The 22337-nt window shown below is 37.5% G+C and overlaps 2 protein-coding genes across 3 annotated transcripts; both read right to left on the reverse strand.

The window, feature by feature from the left end:
• Positions 1 to 2807: 2807 nt before the first annotated feature.
• LOC110721912 (tetratricopeptide repeat protein 1-like) lies at positions 2808 to 11041 on the reverse strand. The gene is made up of 5 exons (XM_021901148.1): positions 10594 to 11041; positions 9648 to 9827; positions 4653 to 4779; positions 4397 to 4510; positions 2808 to 3313 (listed from the first exon to the last, which is right to left on the reverse strand). Exons 1-5 carry the CDS (start codon positions 10900 to 10902, stop codon positions 3198 to 3200), a joined length of 846 nt encoding a protein of 281 aa, XP_021756840.1. The 5' UTR covers positions 10903 to 11041; the 3' UTR covers positions 2808 to 3197.
• A 1018-nt stretch (positions 11042 to 12059) lies between these two features.
• LOC110721913 (SWR1 complex subunit 2-like) lies at positions 12060 to 20967 on the reverse strand. 2 transcript variants are annotated; one of them, XM_021901150.1, is made up of 12 exons: positions 20669 to 20967; positions 20396 to 20468; positions 20212 to 20281; positions 19792 to 19863; positions 19526 to 19569; positions 19146 to 19446; positions 18091 to 18166; positions 17872 to 17991; positions 17558 to 17626; positions 16927 to 16969; positions 16522 to 16587; positions 12060 to 12836 (listed from the first exon to the last, which is right to left on the reverse strand). In XM_021901150.1, the coding sequence occupies exons 2-12, from the start codon at positions 20461 to 20463 to the stop codon at positions 12647 to 12649; spliced, it is 1119 nt and encodes a 372-aa protein (XP_021756842.1). In that variant the 5' UTR covers positions 20464 to 20468; positions 20669 to 20967; the 3' UTR covers positions 12060 to 12646. The 2 variants fall into 2 exon arrangements, with proteins under 2 accessions (XP_021756842.1, XP_021756841.1); XM_021901149.1 differs by having other exon boundaries at positions 20396 to 20551; positions 20669 to 20964.
• Positions 20968 to 22337: the final 1370 nt, after the last annotated feature.

The following is a 22337-nucleotide window of genomic DNA, read 5'->3' on the forward strand; positions in this document are numbered from 1 at the left end:
TGGCAGTTCTCAGTTTGCAGCGAGGAGTTCTCCTTTTTGGTCGCCTCCAAGAGCTTGAGGGACTCCGTCGCCTTCTTCACCTCCTTTTCAGCGTTTTCTTTCTCCGCTTGAAGGTTATGAATTTTTGTTCGGGCTCCATCGAGGGACTTTTGAACCTTTTTTATGGAGTCCGCCTGTAACATGATTTGGCTTTTAGTTTCTAAGTCATGCACAATCATGGAATATTGAGCAACGTTATGGGCCTCAGACGCCTCTTGTTTAGCTCGTCTTACCTCCTCCAGCTTCCTGGCATAGGCTCCCTTCAGCCCTTCCACGCGCAGCATGGACTGCAAAAGCACAGTCGGGGTTAGAAGGTCAAACGGTTTAATACCTTTTAAATATTCAGTTGCAGGAACATACCTCAGCCAGGCTGACCATAACCCGGTCAGCATTGAAGGTGTTGATCCCCGGGATTGCCTCCTTCTCCTCCTTCGGAATGGCCTTCAGCATGGCCATGGCGTACTGTTGTACATCCGGCCAGCGAGGGGAGAGATCTGCACCAGAAAGAGACGGGTGAGAAAGCTACATACGTCCCTCCTACGAAATGCCGGCTGCCAGAAGAGTCTTCTGGCTGGAGCTGGGAGTGTGACTTGGCCCGCATGGGCTTGCCAAGCAAAGAGGGGTTGAAGGGATCTATTGTACCATGAGAGATAGGTTGAGAGCCCAAATTGCCCCCAACCGACACAGAAGCGCCTGAAGCCCTAGGCGGCGCAACCTCCTTGGATGCCTCTGGGACATCCGGTTGCCTGAAGGAGAGATTGATTCCCAGGCCAGTGTTTTTTACACTCTTTCCCCCCACCGTCAGACGGCCGGGGATCGCCTGAGAAGAGGCTTTATGAGATTTGTTAGAGACGACGCCCTCATCTCCTGGCCGAGGTCGGATCAACTTGGTCAGAGAGTGAGGCGTCTTGCTCCCCTCCTGAGTCAAAAAGCAAGTATAAAGGTCAGTCGGTATATACTTCAAAAAATACAAAGGACTAAAGGATGGGCGCATATACCTTATTTTTTGCCGCCTGGTAGCTTTCTTCTTCTCCGCATTCTCCTTGCAGATTTCAGCGGCTGATTTTGCAGGAGTCTTGTGTGGAGGCAACATTGTTAAGGCATTTACTGCAGAAAAGAAACCGTCTGATTAGGCAAAGACGAGAAAAATTTCAAAAGTATAAAATAGCTAAAGCGGCATAACAGTGCCAGTTGCTCATGCGACCTACGTTTTTTTAAACTGGGTGCTTAACCCACAGGCGGATAAGAATGTCTCATCTCGCAGAAACTCGTGTTTGGGTACCCAATTCTTGAGCACGCTTATTAGCTCACCTGTTGAGAGGGTGGTTATGGTGAGTTCAAAGAACCCCGCCTCTATGATTTTCTCATAGTCCTCATCTGGGACTCGGGGCATCTTGTATTTTTGCTCGAGCAGCTCAGGCTTCCGGTTGTAGGTCCTGAGCTCACGGTTCTCTTCGTTTGTGGGGGCTGAAACGAGGTAAAAGCGGTTCTTCCAGTCTGACCACTTAGACGGTTTATCCAATGTCATCAAATATTGGGGATAAGTGGTTAGAGTATACCGATCTCTCCACCCGCCTGGGCTCCGGCTTAAATAGTGCATATGGGCGAAGGCCTCCCAGCCGGGGTTTAGACCCTACATCTCGCAGGCGGCGATGTAGCCTATAATGTTAACCCAAGAATTGGGGGTTAACTGCCACACGCCCAGGCCGTATCCTCTTAAAATGGCTTTTATGGTGTTGTGTAGGGGGAAGCGGAGGCCGGCTAGAAAGGCCGCCTCATAACGGCCAAAGTACCCGTTCGCATTGTGCTGGTTGTCTTCCCAGACAATTTTTCCCATCTCAGGCGGTACTCGAATAGTGTACCCCTCTCCTAGAGGCCGCATGAGGACAAAATTCCCTAAGTTCCTCTCCATGCTAGCCCGGTCTTTAGCTGAGACTTGGATGAGGAGGGGATCACCCTTATTATTCCAAGTGGGTCTCTCCTCCTCCTCGCTATCTACAACCGGTGTAAGATAGCTGCTGCAACTGCTTTGATCAGAGTTTGATGTAGAGGCGGTTTCCTCGCTGCTTTCATCACCAGAGGATTTTTCCTCCTCAGCTCCAGAGATAGAGGCGGCATCTTCACCGCCTCCATTATCGGACCCCAGGATTTCATCACTAGGGGTGCTTGGGGTAGCTCTTGGGGAAGCCCTGTTTGTTTCAGGCTGCAATTCTTCGGAGCTTTCTCCTTTATACTCCGGATCTACAGCCGTTTTTCTAGTACGAGTCATTGTGTCCTGCACAGAGACAGAGACGGTCGAATTGGGAGATGAACAAGGGGAATCCCAGTACCCAGAGGCGGCTCCCCCAGTCTTAGACTCAGCCGTACCAGGGAATCGGTGGACCTCTAAATCGTGGTGTGCCGGGTGTGTAGTTGGTGAGTCCATTTACTTTTAAAACCAAAGAAAGAAAAAAGAGAAAGAGATAAACAAAATACATGAAAGAGCTGAAGGGGGTAGAGACGGTACCTCAAAATTAAGCTGAAAGACTAAAAAGTGTTAACCGGCTGGGAAAGCAGGCAGAATTCAGTGAATGGCTTGCAAGAGGCACAGGTGTTTGACCGTATGTACCGTATGAGAAAAGCAAGTGTTTTGAAACCTGAACTAACTAGTGCACAAACGGTAAATCCGTGTGTGCCTTTGGAAGTAATGGTGATTGCTCACAAACCCCTCAAGCGGTGCTAACCGGCTATTTCAGAGAAAACCAGATGAGTAGGGAGAAGACATACGGTTGTATAAGCAACAGAAGATATATATATTGTTGTATAAACAGGTTTTAGACCCAGTATAGTGCAACATTTCTTGCAAAATGGTTACAATCAAAGCCATTTTGCAGTCTATAAATCAAGACTAGAAACAGCAGTAAGCATTCACAAAAGATAATATTGCGGTAGCCATTGTTTTGGGTAATGCAATTGGTTTCTGAAAAAAATACAACTACCAATATGCAGGCTAGCTCAAAGAAATTGGATTGCAAAATTAGTTCCTTTTTCTTAGCTGGTAGTCAGGTAACATCACCAGCTGCGTGAAAAGCTTCCACCGCTGTGTGTAAATGGTCTTCTAACACTTAAGTTCCAAAGCTGCTTCAGTTTTAATGAGTTGTAAATATCCATCAAGTAGACTAGCGTTGAAATGAAATTGAGTAAGAACCAGTGTTAGGATCCTTCACGGCTTTGAAGTTGTCAACACTCATTCCAAAGCGGCCAAGAATATTGTTACCCACGTCCTTGAGCTTTCCTGCACACGCACTTAAATATGTTTAGAACTCCATTCATAACATGGCCAACTATGACAGACTTTCTAATACGTAACATTTTTCTTCGCCATCAAAGGCTGATAGACAGTTTACTAATTTAAACAGTCACGGAGTCACCACATGACCACAAAACTAAAAAGAAACAAGACATACATACGGAAACAAATTTGTTGCAATTTTTCTGAATCAGAAGGCCAAAAAATACTTAGCATCGAAATAGCATATAAAATAATTGGCAGTTAGCCAAATGCTAATAATGTGAATTTAAAATCAGTAACACTTTACACTTTACTGCTGTAGAGCATCTGGTTTAATTATATTTCTACACAAGTACTGAAGAAACTGAAACAGTACATTCAGGCTCAAAGGTCTGAACTAACATTCCGAAGAATCAGAACTCACCACATGCATAATATATTTAATACAAAGTATATAGCTTGTACATAGAAATCCTTACAAAGATAACTCAAATCATTGTGCGGCTTGATTAAACTCACTACATGCATAATGTATTTGATTTAGTATATAGCTTGTACATAGATTTCCTTACAAAGATAGTTCAAACCATTTTGCGGCTTGTTTAGTGCATACAGAAGCAAATAATTTATTTCAAAAGTATGTTAGGTTATAAAAGATGGAGAATTTCTTGTTTATCATAGCCAACTGATTTTACTTCTTCCCTGCACCATAATACTCACAAAGCATATATTGAAGCACTAAAAGAGCATAAGTGATTTCCAGATCCTTACACTCTCAGTAAAGTAGAGAATCCTGTAGGCGTATATACCAGTTCACTCAACCATATTGCTTCCACTTTACGTAGTATAGAAGAACATGTCACAGATTATTACAAGTATATACTTTAAAATGGGTTGCACACTAGTAAATTTTCAACATTATGGCTAGGCTCCGATTACATACCCTCAATATCAATACCGACAAGACCAAGTATACAATCAACATAAATAAGCAAACCACTTACAAAAAAGGAATGAAGTACAAAACCTATATAATTACAAACAAAAAGAGTGAAACAAAGAAAGCTAAAAAAGGAAGAAGGTTACCAATCATCTCTTCCTTCATTTTTTCCATCTTTTCTCGGGCTAATGGCTCCAACCGAATTATATTTCGCCTAGCCTGGTCATTTGAAGGTTCCACTTCCAATATTTTTTTCATATCTGCAAGATATCAAAACAGAAACCACATGCATGAGTAAATCACAGAGTGCAAGATTCATATTGGTGAATTGCAAAAATATCATCACTAAAATAATAAACTAGATAAATAAAGCAGAAAACGCATAACAATTTGGCAGCTCACCAGAGATAGCCTCTTCATATCGTTCAAGCTTCTCATAAGCCTCTCCTCTCCTAAGAAGAGCTTTAACATATGTTGGATTTAGCTCTATAGCTTTTGAACATTCCTTCACTGTCTCATCATACTTCCCCTGAATGAGCAATATGCAAAAGAATGGAATTAGAGAACTAAAATGCACATTCACAGGAGGATATTGTCTTCCCTGACAGAGGACTACAATTCTTAATTTCTTAAAGATAGCTAACATGTAGAAACTAGAAACACATAAATATAATACGATTGTGAGGGGAGGTGAGGTGAGGGAGCTATATGTTCAAGAAAGAGGGGTTCATGATATCTTATTCCCTGTAAGGCTGCACCTAAGAGAAAGGATTCACCCAGAATAAGAAAGAAAGCTACCCAACCCCCATGTTAGGTTCGGAAGGTGTGGAGAACAGTTCAAGGCATACGGATGCATAGCTTTGGAGTTGAACTATGGGTTGATTGCTTGATGCTAGGCAATGATGGAAGGCAAAGGGCCTACTTCAAATGACCATATATCAAAACCTAGAAATGATATTGAGATGATTCAAGTTGGAGATGATAGCTTGCCTTAAGAGCATTCCTACTGGTCAGAAGCTCACTTTGGACAAGAAACGAGGAAGTTATGGCCGTTTTACGAAGAATTGTCTGCACTTCGCGAGAGTTCACTTGAAGCCAAGGAAGGTGAAAGGATTAACGTATTGTGCTAGCAATAATAAAGAGCGAAAATAAGTAAGCAACGAAGACAAGAAAGAGTTTACCGTGGGAAACCCGAGAACCAGGACAAAAACCCACCAATCCACTACAGAGTAATACTTTGATGAAGAACAATGTAGTTTACAAGATTTCAAATCACCATGAAAACTCCCACTCCAAATACACCCCTTCCCACACTCAAACCCGATGTGTTAGGGTTTTTACATTTGAGGTTATCTCTCTCAATACATCTTTCTCTTCATCTTATTCTCTCTAACTCTGTACAATGACTAAACATGAGTATATATAGTGCAAGGCAATAAAACAATCCTACGGTCTTATATAAGACACGAACCATAGAAAAAAGAGGCAAGAGGTTTGGGCGAACTCCATGCAAGGGGATAGGGCGAACTCCATGGCAGTGGCCTTCAAATGCTATCCTTCTTGAGCTGAGGTGAACCATGCACAGCTTTGGGCGAACTCCCGCATAATGCAAACAACTCTTCGTAAAACAGCCATAACTTCCTCGATATTTCCCCAAATCGAGCTTATGAACAGTCGTTGGAAAGCTCTTGAGACAAGCTATCATCTCCAACTTGAATCATCTCAATTTCATTTCTAGATCTTGAGATATGCTCATTTGAAGTCAGCCCTTAGCATTCATTGTTGCTTATCACCAAGCAAACAATCCATAGCTTAACTTCAAAGCTATGCATCTCTATGCCTTCTTGAACCGTTCTCCCCACTTCTCAAACCCAATAGAAGGTTCACCTCACAAACTCAAGTCTCAAGGAAGAACAACATTTGAAGGTCCCTCCCAAGAATTTCGCCCGAATTTGGGCTAAGTTGACCCGTTCGCCCAAACCTCTTACCCCTGTTTTCTACAATTTTGCGATTTAAGTGGCGTGGATTAATTACGACCTTAGGATCGATTTATTATGCCTTGCACTATATATACTCATGTTTAGTCATTGTATTAGAGTAATAAGATGATGAGATGAAGGGAAAGATGCAGAGAGAGAGAGAGAGAGAGAGAGAGAGAGAGAGAGAGCCTCAAATGTAAAAGCCCTAACACTTAGGATTTGAGTGTGGAAAGGGGTGTATTTGAAGTGAGATCTATCATGGTACTTTGAAAGCTCGTAAACTACATCATTGTTCATCAAAGATTACTCTATAGTGGATTGGTGGTTTTTCTCCCGGTTCTCGGCCCAAGGTAACTTCTTCCTTGTTATCCTTGTCTAACTTGTTTTCCGTCTTAGTTATTGTTAATTGTCGTTAATCGCATACAAGCTAGCACATACGTTAATCCTTTCACCCAACCCCCTCCCAAGGACAAAAGGAACACACAAAAAGACATGGCACAATCTACCCCGCAACCTCCCTCCAAAAAAAACAAAACCAAAAAAAAAAAAGCCCTCGAGTGACAACAAAACGCTATAAATACAAGATACACAGCAAAGCCAGATGACTCACATCCCAATACCCCGAAACTAAAAGGGTACCAATACCATAAGCTATAAGTTACATATGTTATGTTCAAATTAAGCATCCAGCTAACAATTCAATACTTATGAAAGCGCTTGCAAGATACAGAATTAATAAGCAGTATCGATGTATAACAGATGCAAGTTCAGCTCTATGAGCATGTCAATAAAACCGAACAAACTGAATTAATAAGCAATATGACCTTTAACCATAATGGTGACCGGTGCAAAATAGTCAATTTTCTGGACTAATAGTTTCAGCCCTTTATGTAAATGCCAATAACACAAGTGCCACAATCTATGACCAGAAAATTTAGCAACCAGTGCACAAATTTCTATATTTAACACATCCATAGGAAACATTTTATTGTGTGCAATTGGAATGCTAAACAGATTCTGTCAGAATTTTTTGTCATGGATTGAACAACAACCATGACAAGGTGCCAAGAGAGGTACTTTGGTGGGCAATGATGCATAAAGGTATCCCACGAAGGTACGTGGACCTGGTTAAGGATATGTATCGGGATGTGTCAACAAATGTGAGGACATGTGGACGGTTGACAAAATATTTTCCTATTACAATTGGATAGCATCAAGGGTCTTCATTAAGCCCTTTTCTTTTTGTAACGGCTCTAGATAAAGTAACTAAGCCAATTCAAGATGAGGTTCCACGGTGTATGTTGTTTGCAGATGATATCGTCTTAGTGGATGAAACTAAAGATGGGGTTAATGCCAAATTGGAGCAATGGAAGCAAATGTTGGAATCTAAGAAGGTTTAAGCTAAGTCGGAGTAAGACTGAATATTTGGTATGCCGCTTTGGTACTCAGAGGGAGGGGCAAGCGATGATGTGGTGAGTTTGGATGGAAAAGACTGGACTATTAAGTGAATGTGTTAAATATCTTGGATCGATCATCCACAAATGATCAAGACGTGGCCCAAAGGATTAAGTCGGGGTGGCTTAAATGGAGAGCGGCCATAGGAGTGTTATGTGACCAAAGCATTCCCTTACAGTTGAAGGGGAAATTCTACAGCCATAAGACCAGTGTTACTCTATGGTGCAGAATGTTGGGCTCCTAACAAGGAGCACATTTAAAAGATGGAGGTTATTAAAATGCGCATGTTAAGGTGGATGTACGGTAACACTTTAAGAGATAGAATTAGAAATGAGGTTTTTCGCAAGAAAGTGGGTGTGGCAAGCATTGCAGACAAACTAAGGGAAAATCGCTTGCCTTGGTTTGGGCATGTAAGACGGAGACTCGGGGGGTGCATTGGTACAAAGAGTGGAAGAGTGGGACCATGGAGGGGTTAAACGAGGCAGAGGGAGACCGAAAATGACTTGGTTGGAAGGAGTTAGGAAGGATATGAAATATATATGGATTTGCATGAGAATGAGGCATTTGATCGTAAAGGATAGAGGAGGAAGATTTTAGTCGATGACTACACGGAATAATCACTTCTGGTTCATGTAGCCGACCCCACTTATGGGATTAAGGTTTTGATTGATTGATTGAGCAACAACCATTATCAAACAAGACAAAACATCCATAAGACCACAATCCACCAATTGACCAACACTAAGCAATATTGTAAGAAAAGTTTATAATACTATTAATAAGAAACTTTTATCGGAATCTTCTAACTAAGTTATTGAAAAAAAAAGGAAAAAAAAAAAAGGTTTGCATGACCCTTGAAACAAGAAGGAAACAAAATCATGGAATAAAGTGCAGTAATAAATTAATTTGTATAAGACAACCTTGGAGATTAAGCGTCTTTACTTACAGATGATTAAATACTCCAAACTAACACTACCACCTCAAGATTAAACAAGTAAAACTAGTTACTTTTGAAATCTTATATCCAAAAATTTCTTCAAGCACATAGATTTTACCAAAAATTCACCATTACGGGAAATTATTGAGACCCATTGCAACAATTTATTAAGTATGCCAAAACCCTATAGGACTTTGAGCTAAGTTCAATAATGATTAATGAGACCCAGCCAATACTTACTAAAAAAACTAATCTCACGAAGAAAAAAATTCAGTCCTACAAAAATTTACTCTCTTCCTATTATAAAAAGGGAGGTTCTTTGCTAAGTGCTGGAATACAACCCAAACACTACATTTATAGAACTGCAATGACTTAAACTCACTAGAAGGAAAATTTGACTAATCAACTGCGGTGCTATTAGAGAATATCAACACTAATCTTCCAGTCATAGTAGTAGCTCAATTAGAGAATACCCCCTCCTCCCCCTCCTCCCTCTCCAGTCTCCACAACATTCATTACAAAAACTGTGAAGCCCTGAAAGTTGAAAATAGGGACAGTATGAAGTTTTCTACCAAGCAAGAACAAATTACAAGCCATATAACACAAAATAAATGATCCAAGAATCAATATAATTATGATTCTACTTCTCAACAAAAGCATTATAAGAGCCTAGTATCCTATTGGAAACTAAAGGGTAAGCAATAAACTAAGGATCAAATTTGAAATTTCAGTCAATGTACACAAAGTATGATTCTATTTTCACAACACAAGGGGAAGTTCTAAAGAACACTAGGAAACCTAGGGATAAGACCAATGATTGCACCTACATTGGTTCATTTTAGATTTCTTTTTCAACTAAACTATTCAGCAATAAATGAGGTTCATCAGTTAGAATCTACACTCAATGCCTCATATTATCCAAGCCTTAATGTCAATTAATTGTATCTTGTCCATTGATGATTGCAGATTGCCTAAGCGTCTAAAGCTAGCACACATCAGCCTACAGGACCTTGATCAGCAACATACCAGTTTCAAGTAGCATATTCCACGGTTTGAATGGCATATGGAACGTAACTCCATTGATTCTGGCATTTCTGGAGCTACTTGTAGAGCAGACTCATACTTTAACAATGCATCCTCAAATTGACCATCTTTAAACAACGTATTCCCTTCTACTTTTGCATCATTAGCTTGTGCCAGCGCTCGCTGTTAATAACAAAAGGAAGCCATTAACAGTTTTGCATAAATGAACAGCAGTCTCGTGACAACTAAGGTACATAGAAAACACACAACTTCCATAAGTACAGCAAATACTCAGGTATGACAAGCCCTTTCATTCTTGGAACTGACTTGCCACTTAAAATAACAAGTTTCAACTATCAATCACTACATAAACATCTAAAAATAGTAAATTTATGTTATTCAGTCACCACATATATAAACAAATCGACGACATTGTGAACACTAAGCATCAACCAAACATTAATATCACCAACAAACGCATGATTTTATCACAACTTTTTAAACAATACCATTACTCTAATGCTTATACTTGGCCTATAGGACTGCGCCTATCAAAACCATATAAATATAGCAGTAGGAAAATCGCGCTTGAGCAAAAGCTAAGAGCTATCTCTACAAACCTTCCTCAAAAGAAGGATTGCAAATGCATTAGTTTTTCAATCTAATAGTATCAAAAGACCAAACTTACAATACATACCAATGATACTTCATAAAGAACCAAATATAATCCAAAAATTATATATCTAGCTACAAAGTATAACCAATACTAAGTTCAAGAGAGCATAAAGAAGCCCTTTTTTAATGGGAGGTAAATTTTTGAAAGAAAAATCAAACTCAATAAGCAAATATGTCTAAATTCAACCTCAATTCTCAAAATTCAACAATAAATTATAATTTCTCACAAGTAATTCAATCCATATTCGAATTAATAGGGAGAAATTGAAATTACCTGTTTCAATTGATCATCATCAAGAGCATCTTCATAAGAATCATCTTTAACAGCCATTAATGGCGCAGATTGTTCTTCCTCTTCACCTCCTTGTTGATTATGTTGTTGTTCGTCGTCGCCATTGTTATCGTCATCTCCAAAGTCGGTGCCTCTATCAGAATGATCGCCTTCGCTAGCAGTTTCGAAACCCTCAGAAGCGTCCTTGTTGTTGTTAATGGCGGAACTCGTTTCAAGTTCTGAATCGAGATTCTTGTGGTTGATCTGTTGTGGTGGTGGTGTTTCTTCGTTTGCTGGTTCGATGACCACCATTTTTGAGAGTATTCTGGGAAAGATTAAGGTTTGAATGTTGAGTGAGGTTGAAGAAGAAGAAAGAAGGTTCAAAGTTCAAGGTTTTGGGTAAATTTCTTCGAGAAACCTCTCAACTTCTCTTACAATATGTGTGTATGAGGGCGCCCTTGATAGTTGTTTATCAAATGACAAATTTGTAAATAAAATGTATCGGGTTTACAGTAGAATCGCTAACTCCCTTAAGAAAAAATGATAGAACTGCTAATATTATACTGATTTTACAAAAAATGTGCACCGTTCACTGTTCATGGTAGAACCGCTTACACCATTAATATGTTTATAAAAAAAATGTGCATTATTTGAACTGTTACTGATATTAACGATGATGAACTCGTATTTTCTCTTTTTCTATGCCTCTATCATTTTATCTATATATATTCTTTTTTTGTTTTAAGCATTATTATTAATATAAAGAAATTATAGATGTAATTTTATTATGTAATATATGTTATAAAATGTTACATAGTACTATATTGGATTAGTATCTGTTCTTAACTTTATGCTATCATATTTATTTTCTAACACTTGATTTGCGCTCTTTTGGGTTTTACACTTTTATATGGAGTAAAAACAACAAAGAAAAACTCCTACTTCCTACAAAATGAGAAAAAGGTGCGAACAAAATTTTTCTATCTTAACATGAAAACTAAGCAATATCAAGCTCACCATATATTTTATCATTCTACGCGATTTACTTTGGTAAACACTTGCTCCATGAAAAGAGGGTGGTAAATTATACCCCCTCCATTTTTAAATTCTTGCTCCACTTTCTATTTTCGGCCGTTTTTAAATACTTGTTCCATTTCCTTATTTGAAAAGTTTTTACAATATTTAATTCATTTCTCTCAACTAGTGGACCTAGCATAAATCATATTTTATTAATTTTATACTATCTCTCCTCCTATTCTCTCAGCTACTTTTGCTTTTTACAATTTTTATTCTTCCACCTACCTCACTACCTTCATATTTCTCCTAAAATTCCGCGCATGAAGAAATGGAGCAAGTAATTAAAAACGGAGGAAGTAACTTTTACTACTTTGTTTCTCTAAGTGAAGGGTACATTACAAATACATAACTTTAACTATAGGTGTGTTTCCTAATGCACACATTAAATCTGATAAAATTTAAGCACTGAGGATGGAGAAAAAAATTCGAAACAATAACATAAATTCACATGATATTCTAAATCACCTAGTAGAAAACTCATGTCAACAACAACGCTTGGTTCACATTGATCTCCTCGCAGTCTTGGATAAGCATGGACAAACATCCTATACACCACAGCTGCTTATCACTGTTCTCCATTTTTGCTTATAATGAATTTAGGCTGACTATAGTCACAGAGGGTTGTGGCAAAGTCACCATATAGCCAAGAGTCGACTATATATCCCAAAATGAGAAGTTTGGATATGAATTTTTGTAATGCCACTGAAAAGGAACTTCACCTAGGATATTCAGTATCTGAGCTTTGAATGGCTGCCAGAAACCACAGGCAGTTCAGCAGCAGCAGTTCTGTTCTAAATCACTGTAGCTTCTATATCCGCTTGCTCAACTGACTAGGCAAAGGAAATGGTTCCTTCACCAAAACTTGACAAATCAATCTGGCATTCCAATCTCCAGCTGTGCCATCAGGGTGAGACTTATCATACTCCGATATAACACCTAATTGATGGCATCACAACTCATTAACTTACTGCACTAGCAACTAATCTGAATCCAAATCGTCAGCAGACGGAATTCTGCAAAACCGCCTCGAGGTTTGAGCATATGATATTTCATTTAGATGCGGGGTGGACGATCTCTTCCTCTTGCCCATAAATCCTTGCCCAATAATTGAATCATACAAATCACTACTAGCCAACTTACTTTCAGCACGGTTATTTTCAGCAGAATAGCTGCAGTACAAGAAAAGGTCAGTCAAAACAGAAAAATCATTGGCATCAGGAAGAATTATTGTCAAAATTTCACATGCTTCATTTGATCACATAGTTCAATCACATTTACTCACATCCACGTATAAGACAAAGTCAGAAATATAATGTTATGCATATCATTACACATTTACATGGAATGATATTAGCTGGACAGAAAAAACCTAGCCTACTCAAATGAGGTTGGAAGCAATTAAAATCAAACCCTTCAATACCATGTGGGAAGCAGGACTGCGGGAGCTCTATTATTCAGCTCCCACATGAATCTCTTGACTCATTGATTATAAGTCAAATTAATATTACCGGCTAAATAATTGCTATGAATTACGTCTTATTTGTAGTAATTAATCATGCTCACGATTCCATCAATATAGTCAACTAATGTCCCAAAACCCTAATGTATGAATAATAACCCTCTAATTACATTTCCAAAACTGCAAATGTCTCAACAGCAAACAGTAACTCACAACACTGAATGAGTTAAACCACGCAGCAAGCATAAATTTGGCAATGGCAAATGTTGTGTGAAATATTTATCATGTTTAAATGGGCAAATAATCACATAGAGATGAAAACAGTAAACCATGTCAATAGAATAACAGAAATAATAATAAAAAATAAAATTAAATAAAATAAATAAAATAAAATAAAAATAAATAAATTAAAAAAAAAAGTAAATAAGAAAGAGAAAAAAAAAAAACCCAAATAATATGTGCTACAGCCAACGAAACTGCCCATAGAAGTCTTAATTTCTTGTGATTTGCTTTTGCAAGTGTGAAAGACTTTAATCACAATACTTGAAAAACTGCATCGAGATGATTTATGTTGTTTGAAAAATCTCAAAACAATATTTTAGACATAACACTAAATGATCAGCAAGCAACAGCAAGAAACCAGAAGCAATTTCTTTTGTAGACAATTCCACTATTCCAGGCCTTCAAAGTTCCAACTCAGTTTCATTTAACCAACTTTGCTAGAGTTGATAAATTCATGATCTATATTTTAATATTTCTGGACAAAATTTCTCAGCAATGCTTAGATACGTCTAATATTTAGATAAACTTCGTGTAAGTATGAAGTATGATAGTTTGTATTCTAAGCCTGTATCCAACAGTAGCCTCTACATAAGATAGACATTTAAGTTGTAATAATCAAAGTATTGGAAATTTGATGAATGAATAGTCTAGTCAAGCATTTTGTATTCTAAGCTTGTATCCAACAGATTCTATATAAGGAAGACAGATAATATTGGAAATTTTGCAAAAAACCACCTTTTATAAGTAATTTTTTGCAAGAAACCACCTTATAATTTTATTTTTTTTTTGCAATGACACACCTTAATCAAATTTTTTTTTGCAATGACACACCTTTGTCCGGAAAAGAGGGTTTGACCCTGTTTCCCGGCATTGACCCAACCACGTGCGAGGCACGTGAAACTCTCCAACTACGCCACCCACCAGAACGCCACCGAAACCACCTTACCCACCCCACCACCACCAGATCTTGACATTCACCTCTTACCCACCCCACCATAACCACCAAAAACCCACACCGACACTATCCCAACCTCGTAAACCACCGTCTTCAACCTTAGTTACCTTAGAGAGAAGGGGGAGGTGGTGGCAAGGAGAAGGCAGCGGCGGAGGTGGTGGCAAGGAGAAGACAGTGGCGGCATTACCCACCCCCTTCAACCTTAGAGAGAAGGGGGAGGTGGTGGCAAGGAGAAGGCAACGGCGGCGTCAAAGAGAAGGGGGCGGCGACCGAAAATTTGGGTAAATTTAGAGGAGAGAGAGTAGTTTCGGCGGTGGTGGGGTGAGTAAGGCGGTTTCGGTGGGGTGGGTAAGGCGGTTTTGGTGGCATTCCGGTGGGTGGCGTAGTTGGAGAGTGGTTTTAAGAGGTCACGTGGTCGGGTCAATGCCGGGAAACAGGGTCAAACCCTCTTTCCCGGGCAAAGGTGTGTCATTGCAAAAAAAAAATTTGATTAAGGTGCGTCATTGAAAAAAAAAATTGATTAAGGTATGTCATTGCAAAAAAAAATCTATAAGGTGGTTTCTTGCAAAAAAATTCTTTTAAAAAGTGGTTTTTTGCAAAATTTCCTATAATATTCATAGTTGCAAAATAATGAATGAAAGGGTTTGCTCAAGCATTTTGTTTATTTATCCTTGGGAAGAGATTTTTGGCGGTAAAGTACACAAGTAAAAGCCATAACTTTTTCATAAGAAAGGTGACTTTATCCACTTAAAACCTAATCATTCCTTATTTCGCAAGCGCTTGGGTTAATAGTTCCTTCTGTTGGCTGGTGACTAACTGACTATAGTTTTGGTGGCTAGGTCCAAATTTTTTGCTCATAGTGCTCTCTCCTATGTTTCTCTACCACTTCATTTTACTACAACTACCCGTGTTGGAAACTCGGCAATTAGATGTGGATATGATATGACACTTCATTTTAGACCAAAATCAGGTAATATTTTTTAGTCACTAAGGCGGTGTTCTCTTCACCTGAATTTCAATTATCTTATGCCATTTAATTATATTATATGAACTTATTTGAGTTGATAAGGCCTGAAGTTATCTTACCTAAACTTATTAGACATGTCACAAGCTATGTTACTTGGACTCGGGTACCCGAGTCCGACATGGGTACGTGTCTAAGCGTCTGACTCGGCTATTTTGTGAAAAAATTTCATGATTTTGTACTAAAAGTGAAATGCCTGGGTGTCATACCCATGTCCGAGTGTCGAGGGTCTGACACGGGTACGTAAGATGAAATGAAGAGTCCGAGTAACATAGGTCACAAGTGACAATAAGGTATAAAGAATGGAGGCCTGAACTTATCTAAACTTATTAAACTTGAACTTATATTATTAACTGTTAACTTATACTATGAGAGCTTATCTTGAACTAAATAAGTGAAAAATAAGTGAAGAGAACAAACCCTTAGACAAGAAATTTCAATTAGACACATTAATCAGTACATGGGTAGGACACTTCCAGTAGAGTCCAAGTAGCATAGGTTCTCTCTGACACTAGTTCCACCCGTCACTACTGCCCAAAGTTCCAAACAAGAAGATGTTTCAGATGTTTCATCTGTCACTTCTCACCATGTTTCACAAAGTTACTAAATGAAGTATTTTGAGATGTATGTATGCCAAATTAAGTGATGCTGAAGGTGGAGGTGACAGATAAACAGGTGTAATGACAAGACATAAGAATCTGCACTGAAGGAAAATACCTTCAGAGCAACTAGAATGGAAAATTGGACAGTCTACCAAAAAAATTACAGGAATATGATTCACAAGGCATCAGCATATATCAACTGGTTTCAAGAAGCTTATGCTTTAAGCTGTACACCACAGCCTCTTACATGACAACCTATTGTTTCAGATAGCAGATGTATTTCACAGAGATTTCTTCTATGATTTACTTGAATGTAGTACTTCTCTGTCTTTAGCAGTGAATAAATTATCCAAAACTTTAACCTAGCAGAAAACTTATCCACATATATCATACTCATAAGTAAATGCCCACAAGAGAAGAAAAAAAAAAGGTAAAATGCTATGGTGTTTGTGAGCTGTCACTTCTAAGTGACTGAAAATAAAACAGAAGTAATATACGAGAAAAAGGGTGCATTAAGATTATGAAGCAATACCGTTCACGTATTATCTGAAATGCTTCTTTTGTTGCATAAGGTAGCCCTGTCTTTGGATCTCGGTACCTAAAATATATAAAATTCATAGCCATTTAAACATGTTAGAATATACAGTCTGGTAAACACAGGACTAAGGCATGAGTACCATCTCCTTAAGCCTATTCAGTCTATCTTAAAACAAAAGGCATATTATCTTCTAAAGAATCGTCAAATGAATTAGTCTATAATAGACATTGCAAAAGAAGCTATTGAATTGGCTTACTGGAGATATGCATTTGGTATGAAATGGAAAATTAAGAATTGAAAAACTCAAGATTACCAATATGATGCTCGTATAGTCAAACCTCAGCTTCTAAATTAAAAATTCCCATTCAAAAAAATAATGCTAGCTTTTGCAGTTCTTACTTTGCAGGCAGTCCAGTGACAACGCATAGCGCTTTCTGAGGATCTGAAAGGAAAAGAAATTTGAATATTAAATTCTTCTTGATTCATAGAAGCAAGAACAATGAAAGGAATGAAGAAAAACACATCAGAAAATGTATCCCAGTGGTTTAATATTCCTTCTTTATTCACAAGGGGCTTGGCCAAAGCCTTTAACCCCTGTGGATGGCAAGAGAAAAAAAATAAACAATTTTCATCATAATAATACCAAATGGGCTGCATCCAGTAGCATATCAATCAATCAAGGGTAGAAACAACTTCTACAACCCTTTACTCTGTTGTGATTTTTGTAAGCTTTTGCCACATTGATATGAAAAAAATTGCTCAATAACCAATATTAGTCCCGATTAATCTTGAAAGTGACTTACAAAAATCAAGACAGAGCGTGAATAAAGATGTTCAAGTATGATATAGCAATTATTTCTTTACACAGAACAATCAAATTAATATACCAGGAACCAAAATGTATAACATGTGGTCCTTTATATACTCATGCTTAACCGAAACTCAGAGATTTATGTGCATGGAAATTAAACACCTACAAGATACTCCGTACATATTACATCAGAATGGTCTCAAATACTCAGGAACTTACAAGGAACTGGTTTTGTAGAGATCTGAGAGTCAAATGATAGTCCATTTCTGAATTCGATATATGTGTTACCTGCAAGATAAAAGTATATAAGCAGAGAGTTAAAACACTAAATTTTGATTGTCTAATTTTACGGCCACTTTGAGAAGGGATCCTGCATCAGTCTCATCAAAAAAATATAATAAAATATCAGTAAATTGGTGGAGAGTGAGCAGACTGAGCACCCTAAGGTCATACATCTTAGCTAAAGCATTGTCTGTCACATATAATAAAATGCGGGGCCCAGTAAGCATAGCTAAAAGAGAAGAAAAACTTGCCATTTTTGGATGAATATCGCATTTGTGGGCCAGTATAGACAGCTTTATGCGCAATAGCTCTTTTCTTAACTTCCTCCTCCCTTGCTAATACACGCTCCAAGTGCCTCAAATTCATAATCTCTGCAATATATTAATGATAAAGAAGTGAAAATTACAAGCTCCTTTACTATTATTAAATCCATTCATCACCTCATTTAAGAAAGAATCAAAATATGAAACCTGTCTGGGCAGCTTCCAAGAGCATTTCTTCCTGAGACATTCGTTTCTCCTCGCCTTCTTTTTTCCTTTTTACGGGCTGATAATTATTTCAAATGAAACAAATGCTTCAAATCAGTGAAGTAATTACTTTTCTATATCTCGGAGCAAAGATATGTGAACCAGAGTAATTCAAGATATAGCATATAGTTTTTAATATTTAGTAATTTGTAATAAAATTTTGATGAATGATATTGACATAAACAATTACATATCATGTTGATAGCAATAGAAACAGTTTCATTAAAAATCTGTGCATGTCTTATGCCTCTCCTTACAAGTGGACGATTCTTATCTACCACAAGCACTGAAAGGTCCTTCATGGCACTAATGGTGGAAGAGAATGGTGGATCAGGTGGCGACAATGGCGGGTGTGGTGGCGGCAGTGGCTTTTATGGCAGAAGAGAACATGGTTATGGCAGTTGATGGTGGGTTTTCTTAAATGAAGGATGAGTTTATGAGAGTGGTTAGGTAATTCGAAGGATTATTCAAAGAGTTAAAGTAATGTGGGACCACTGGACCAGTGAATAGTGTTTTTCTTAAAGTGTGATAAAATGTGTGCTGCATGTAAATAAACATGGAGGAAGTATAAGCTTTGGAATGAAAGGTGACTGACAACAGCAAGAGAGATGCCTGGCAAAGAGACAATTTAGAGCCTAAGAGCATAATCCGGAGCCTCTTTCCTACCCAAGGCATTAAACAGCTTCATCCTCTTGTCAACAGAGTGACAGTAATCATAGTATGAAGCAGAAATCTCTACCTCACAACCCACCCATCCACCCCCACACACTTCCCAATAACAAAACCCAAAAACTACTGCTTTTGTTAAAGGTGGAAATCCATGAACAAAATATGCATATATGAACTTATATAAATTATAGAATTATGAAATTTCTAATGGAAAAAAAATTAAATGAAATAAAAATTAAAAATAAATAAATAAATAAAAAAAAAAAATTACTGTGGAGGCTACAATGAAGTATCAATATAAACATCAAAGAATGGGGGGAAAGACTGACCTTCATTGTAGCCTGTAATGCAGCACGAATTGCTTCTCTTTCAGCCTGCCTAACGATAACAGCAGTTCTAGTAGATTTCCTCACAGATTTTTCTCCTTCAGCTTCATCACCTTCCTCATGATGATCTGAGGTGGTAGGTTGTCCAGAACGTTTTTCTTCATCAGGAACCTCCACTATTTCTGAAACATCCTTATTCATTTCATCCTTCAAAGATTCTTCCAATTTAGAAAGGTCCTTCTTCTTTTTCTTCTTTGTCTGTGGCTTTCCTGTATATATAAGTCGTTTCTTTGGCCTCTTCTCCCTGCAAAATAGCAGACCCTCCGTTACAATTTCATTGTCAGAATCAAACAACAACACAAGTTTTTACAATCAATATAAACCTTGCTTCTGCCTCATTCTGTACTCCATCATCAGGCTCAGGCTCCTAAAAAAAACAAGTGTATATATCTTAGCTCAGGTACTCAAGAGAACGAAACCTCATTTCAGAAAACAATCAAAACACACAATGCTGCATTGCGAACTTAAATAACAACAAGAAACTTAACAGTGTATAAAATGTTTAAGAACAAACTTAAACAATAACCAGAAACTAAAAGGTGCAAATATTTTTTTTAATGAACATGATAGCAGCTGTTTAGACACTCACATCTTCACCAAAGTCACTATCAAACTCATCAGCAATCTCCGGTTCCGCTTCATATTCTCCATCATTCTCTTCCTGAGACATGACAAAAGCATTAATACAAAGAAAAATCAAGTCATGCACTATTGAAACATGATAAAAGCAAGATTATAAACCACCATTGCATCAACAAAATAACAGTTACTTCAGTTACTTAGCAAGACATTTCATGAAAGCTCTTCCCCAGCTAAATACATGCATTTAATTATGAAATTAGAGGAGCGGGATAAAATAAAGAAGTAATTATTAATTATCCTGAAAACCCAATTCAAACTTGATACAGCAATTCTGAAAAAGGGCAAATAATGTAGACGGAATTCGACCCGAGATCTTGGGTACCACCCCTAAAGAAAGTTCATTCTCAGCTAAATAACACAAGATTACCTCCAAAAGCGCGTCTTGATTCCAGAAAGCCTCATCCTCTTCAAGTTCATCATCAAGCAATTTGGTCATCCTGGTAAACATAGAAAACACCCATTACCTCAAAATTCAAAAAAATACAGGAAAATTAAACAATTAAGTCACAAATTGAAGTTTTCTGCTACTAAAATTACTGGAAGAATCCCACCTTTTTCCTCGAGTTGCTCGAGAAATACGATCAAGTATGGGTGGTTGTTCTTCATTTGAGGGTTCCATGATTTCTGAAAAGATTGAAAATTGAAAAGCCTTTTGATGATAATCCTCCGAATTGTATTGAATAAGTAGGTAAATAGCTCGAAATTAACTGAAATGTTAACAAAGTGGGTTTGTGAGAGAAAAAAAAAAAAAAATCAGTATCAACGAATGGAAGTAAAAGAAATTAAGAAACGAAGAAACAAGACAGAGTAGTGTAGTCGTGTACAGTGTAATGCGTATGTTATCCGGTGACAATGGTTAGTCGGCGGCAATCAGGTGACGGTGGTCCGAGGGGTTTTATGCCCTTTGTCTGTTTCGTTGGCGCAGTTTTTTTTTTTTTGAAAGATTGCGCAGTTATGCTAATAACATGAGAGATTGAGAGAAATCGTGAATTACTTGCTCACTTGAGACAGCAATTCACATGAATGAACTGTAACGATGTTAGCAGTTTTACAAAAAAAAAACTTGACCCGATATTAGGTACATGGTTTGTAATATTGAAAAATCCTTTTAAAAATGTGTTTGGTGAGACTTGACCCGTGACCTCAAGCCTATAAGTCGGATAACTAGCCAACTAATCTAACCTCCTATCTCATTCGCGTAGGATTGATAATAGGGTTTTGTTAATTGTATTGCTTTGGTATGAAACCGCTAACATCATTAACAGTTTTATTAATCTAGGGTTTTGTTAATTGTATTGCTTTGGTATGAAACCGCTAACATCATTAACGGTTATACGGGTCTATTAATCTAGGAACCTGGTCTCTTTGAATCTACTTGTACATCTACAAATTCCCACATTTTCCCCGCGACCCCACCCTTTGCAAGCAGTCTGCAACTTTTATTTATTTATTTTCAAATGTGTCTGGTCATTTACCTGAGAGAAAGAAAATTGTTGTTATAAAAGTTATGTCTCTTTGAATGTTTTTTTAAAACCAATAAAGCCAATAGCGATTCTTAAACTACTAGCAGTTTTAAGCAGATCCAAAACAAGTACTATGAACCAATCCTACGTGGATGCTAGATTGAGAATTAGGATTGGGAATTTGTTTGACGACTAACACAATTGAGGAATTTATTTTTGTTTTTAGCAACATTGTGGAAAATCACCCAAATTTTTGCTTGTTTTGTACGAATGAAAAAATTATTGACATATAAACAAAAAAAACTTTCATTTATATGTAGTATTTGATTATACCTAGCAAGATACAATTAGTTGTAGTACTACAATTTGTCATTTTCACCCATTAATACTTACACTTACTTATTTTAACATCACCAAAATTATTGATATATTATGCGTGCGACAGGCTTGACTGATAAATTTCACTTGTTGGCAGATATGTTTCATTTGTTGGCTGATATGTTTTTTGTATTGGCTAATATATTCTTTTTGTTGGCTGATATGTTTTTTTGTATTACCTAATATATTATTTTTGTTGGCTGATATGTTTTTTTTAATATCAGCCAACAAAAAGATAAAATCAACAAACAAAACCAACATATAAGTCAACAAAATAAACATATCAGCCAACAAATTGAAACATATAAACCAACCAAATAAACATATCAGTCAACAAAATAAATATATTAGCCAATAAAATAAAGATATAAACCAACTAAAGAAACATATCAGTTATGTTTGATATGTTCCTTTTGTTCGTTGATACATTTATATTTATGTCTTACATGTTCCTAATATTGAATAAAATCAGACATTAACTGGTTGATATATTTCTTTTATGGACTTATTCACATAATTAATCATTCCATCCAACAAAAAAAATCAGATATATTATACAAGAATATAAAAAATAAAAATAAAAAGCAGCACAAACTCATCCCCCATTTCATCTTTTGCTTTCCTTACCTCGTTTTCTCTTTCCTTACTCTTT

Source organism: Chenopodium quinoa, unplaced genomic scaffold (assembly GCF_001683475.1).
Source record: "Chenopodium quinoa cultivar QQ74 unplaced genomic scaffold, ASM168347v1, whole genome shotgun sequence".
NCBI classification, from domain to species: Eukaryota; Viridiplantae; Streptophyta; class Magnoliopsida; order Caryophyllales; family Amaranthaceae; genus Chenopodium; species Chenopodium quinoa.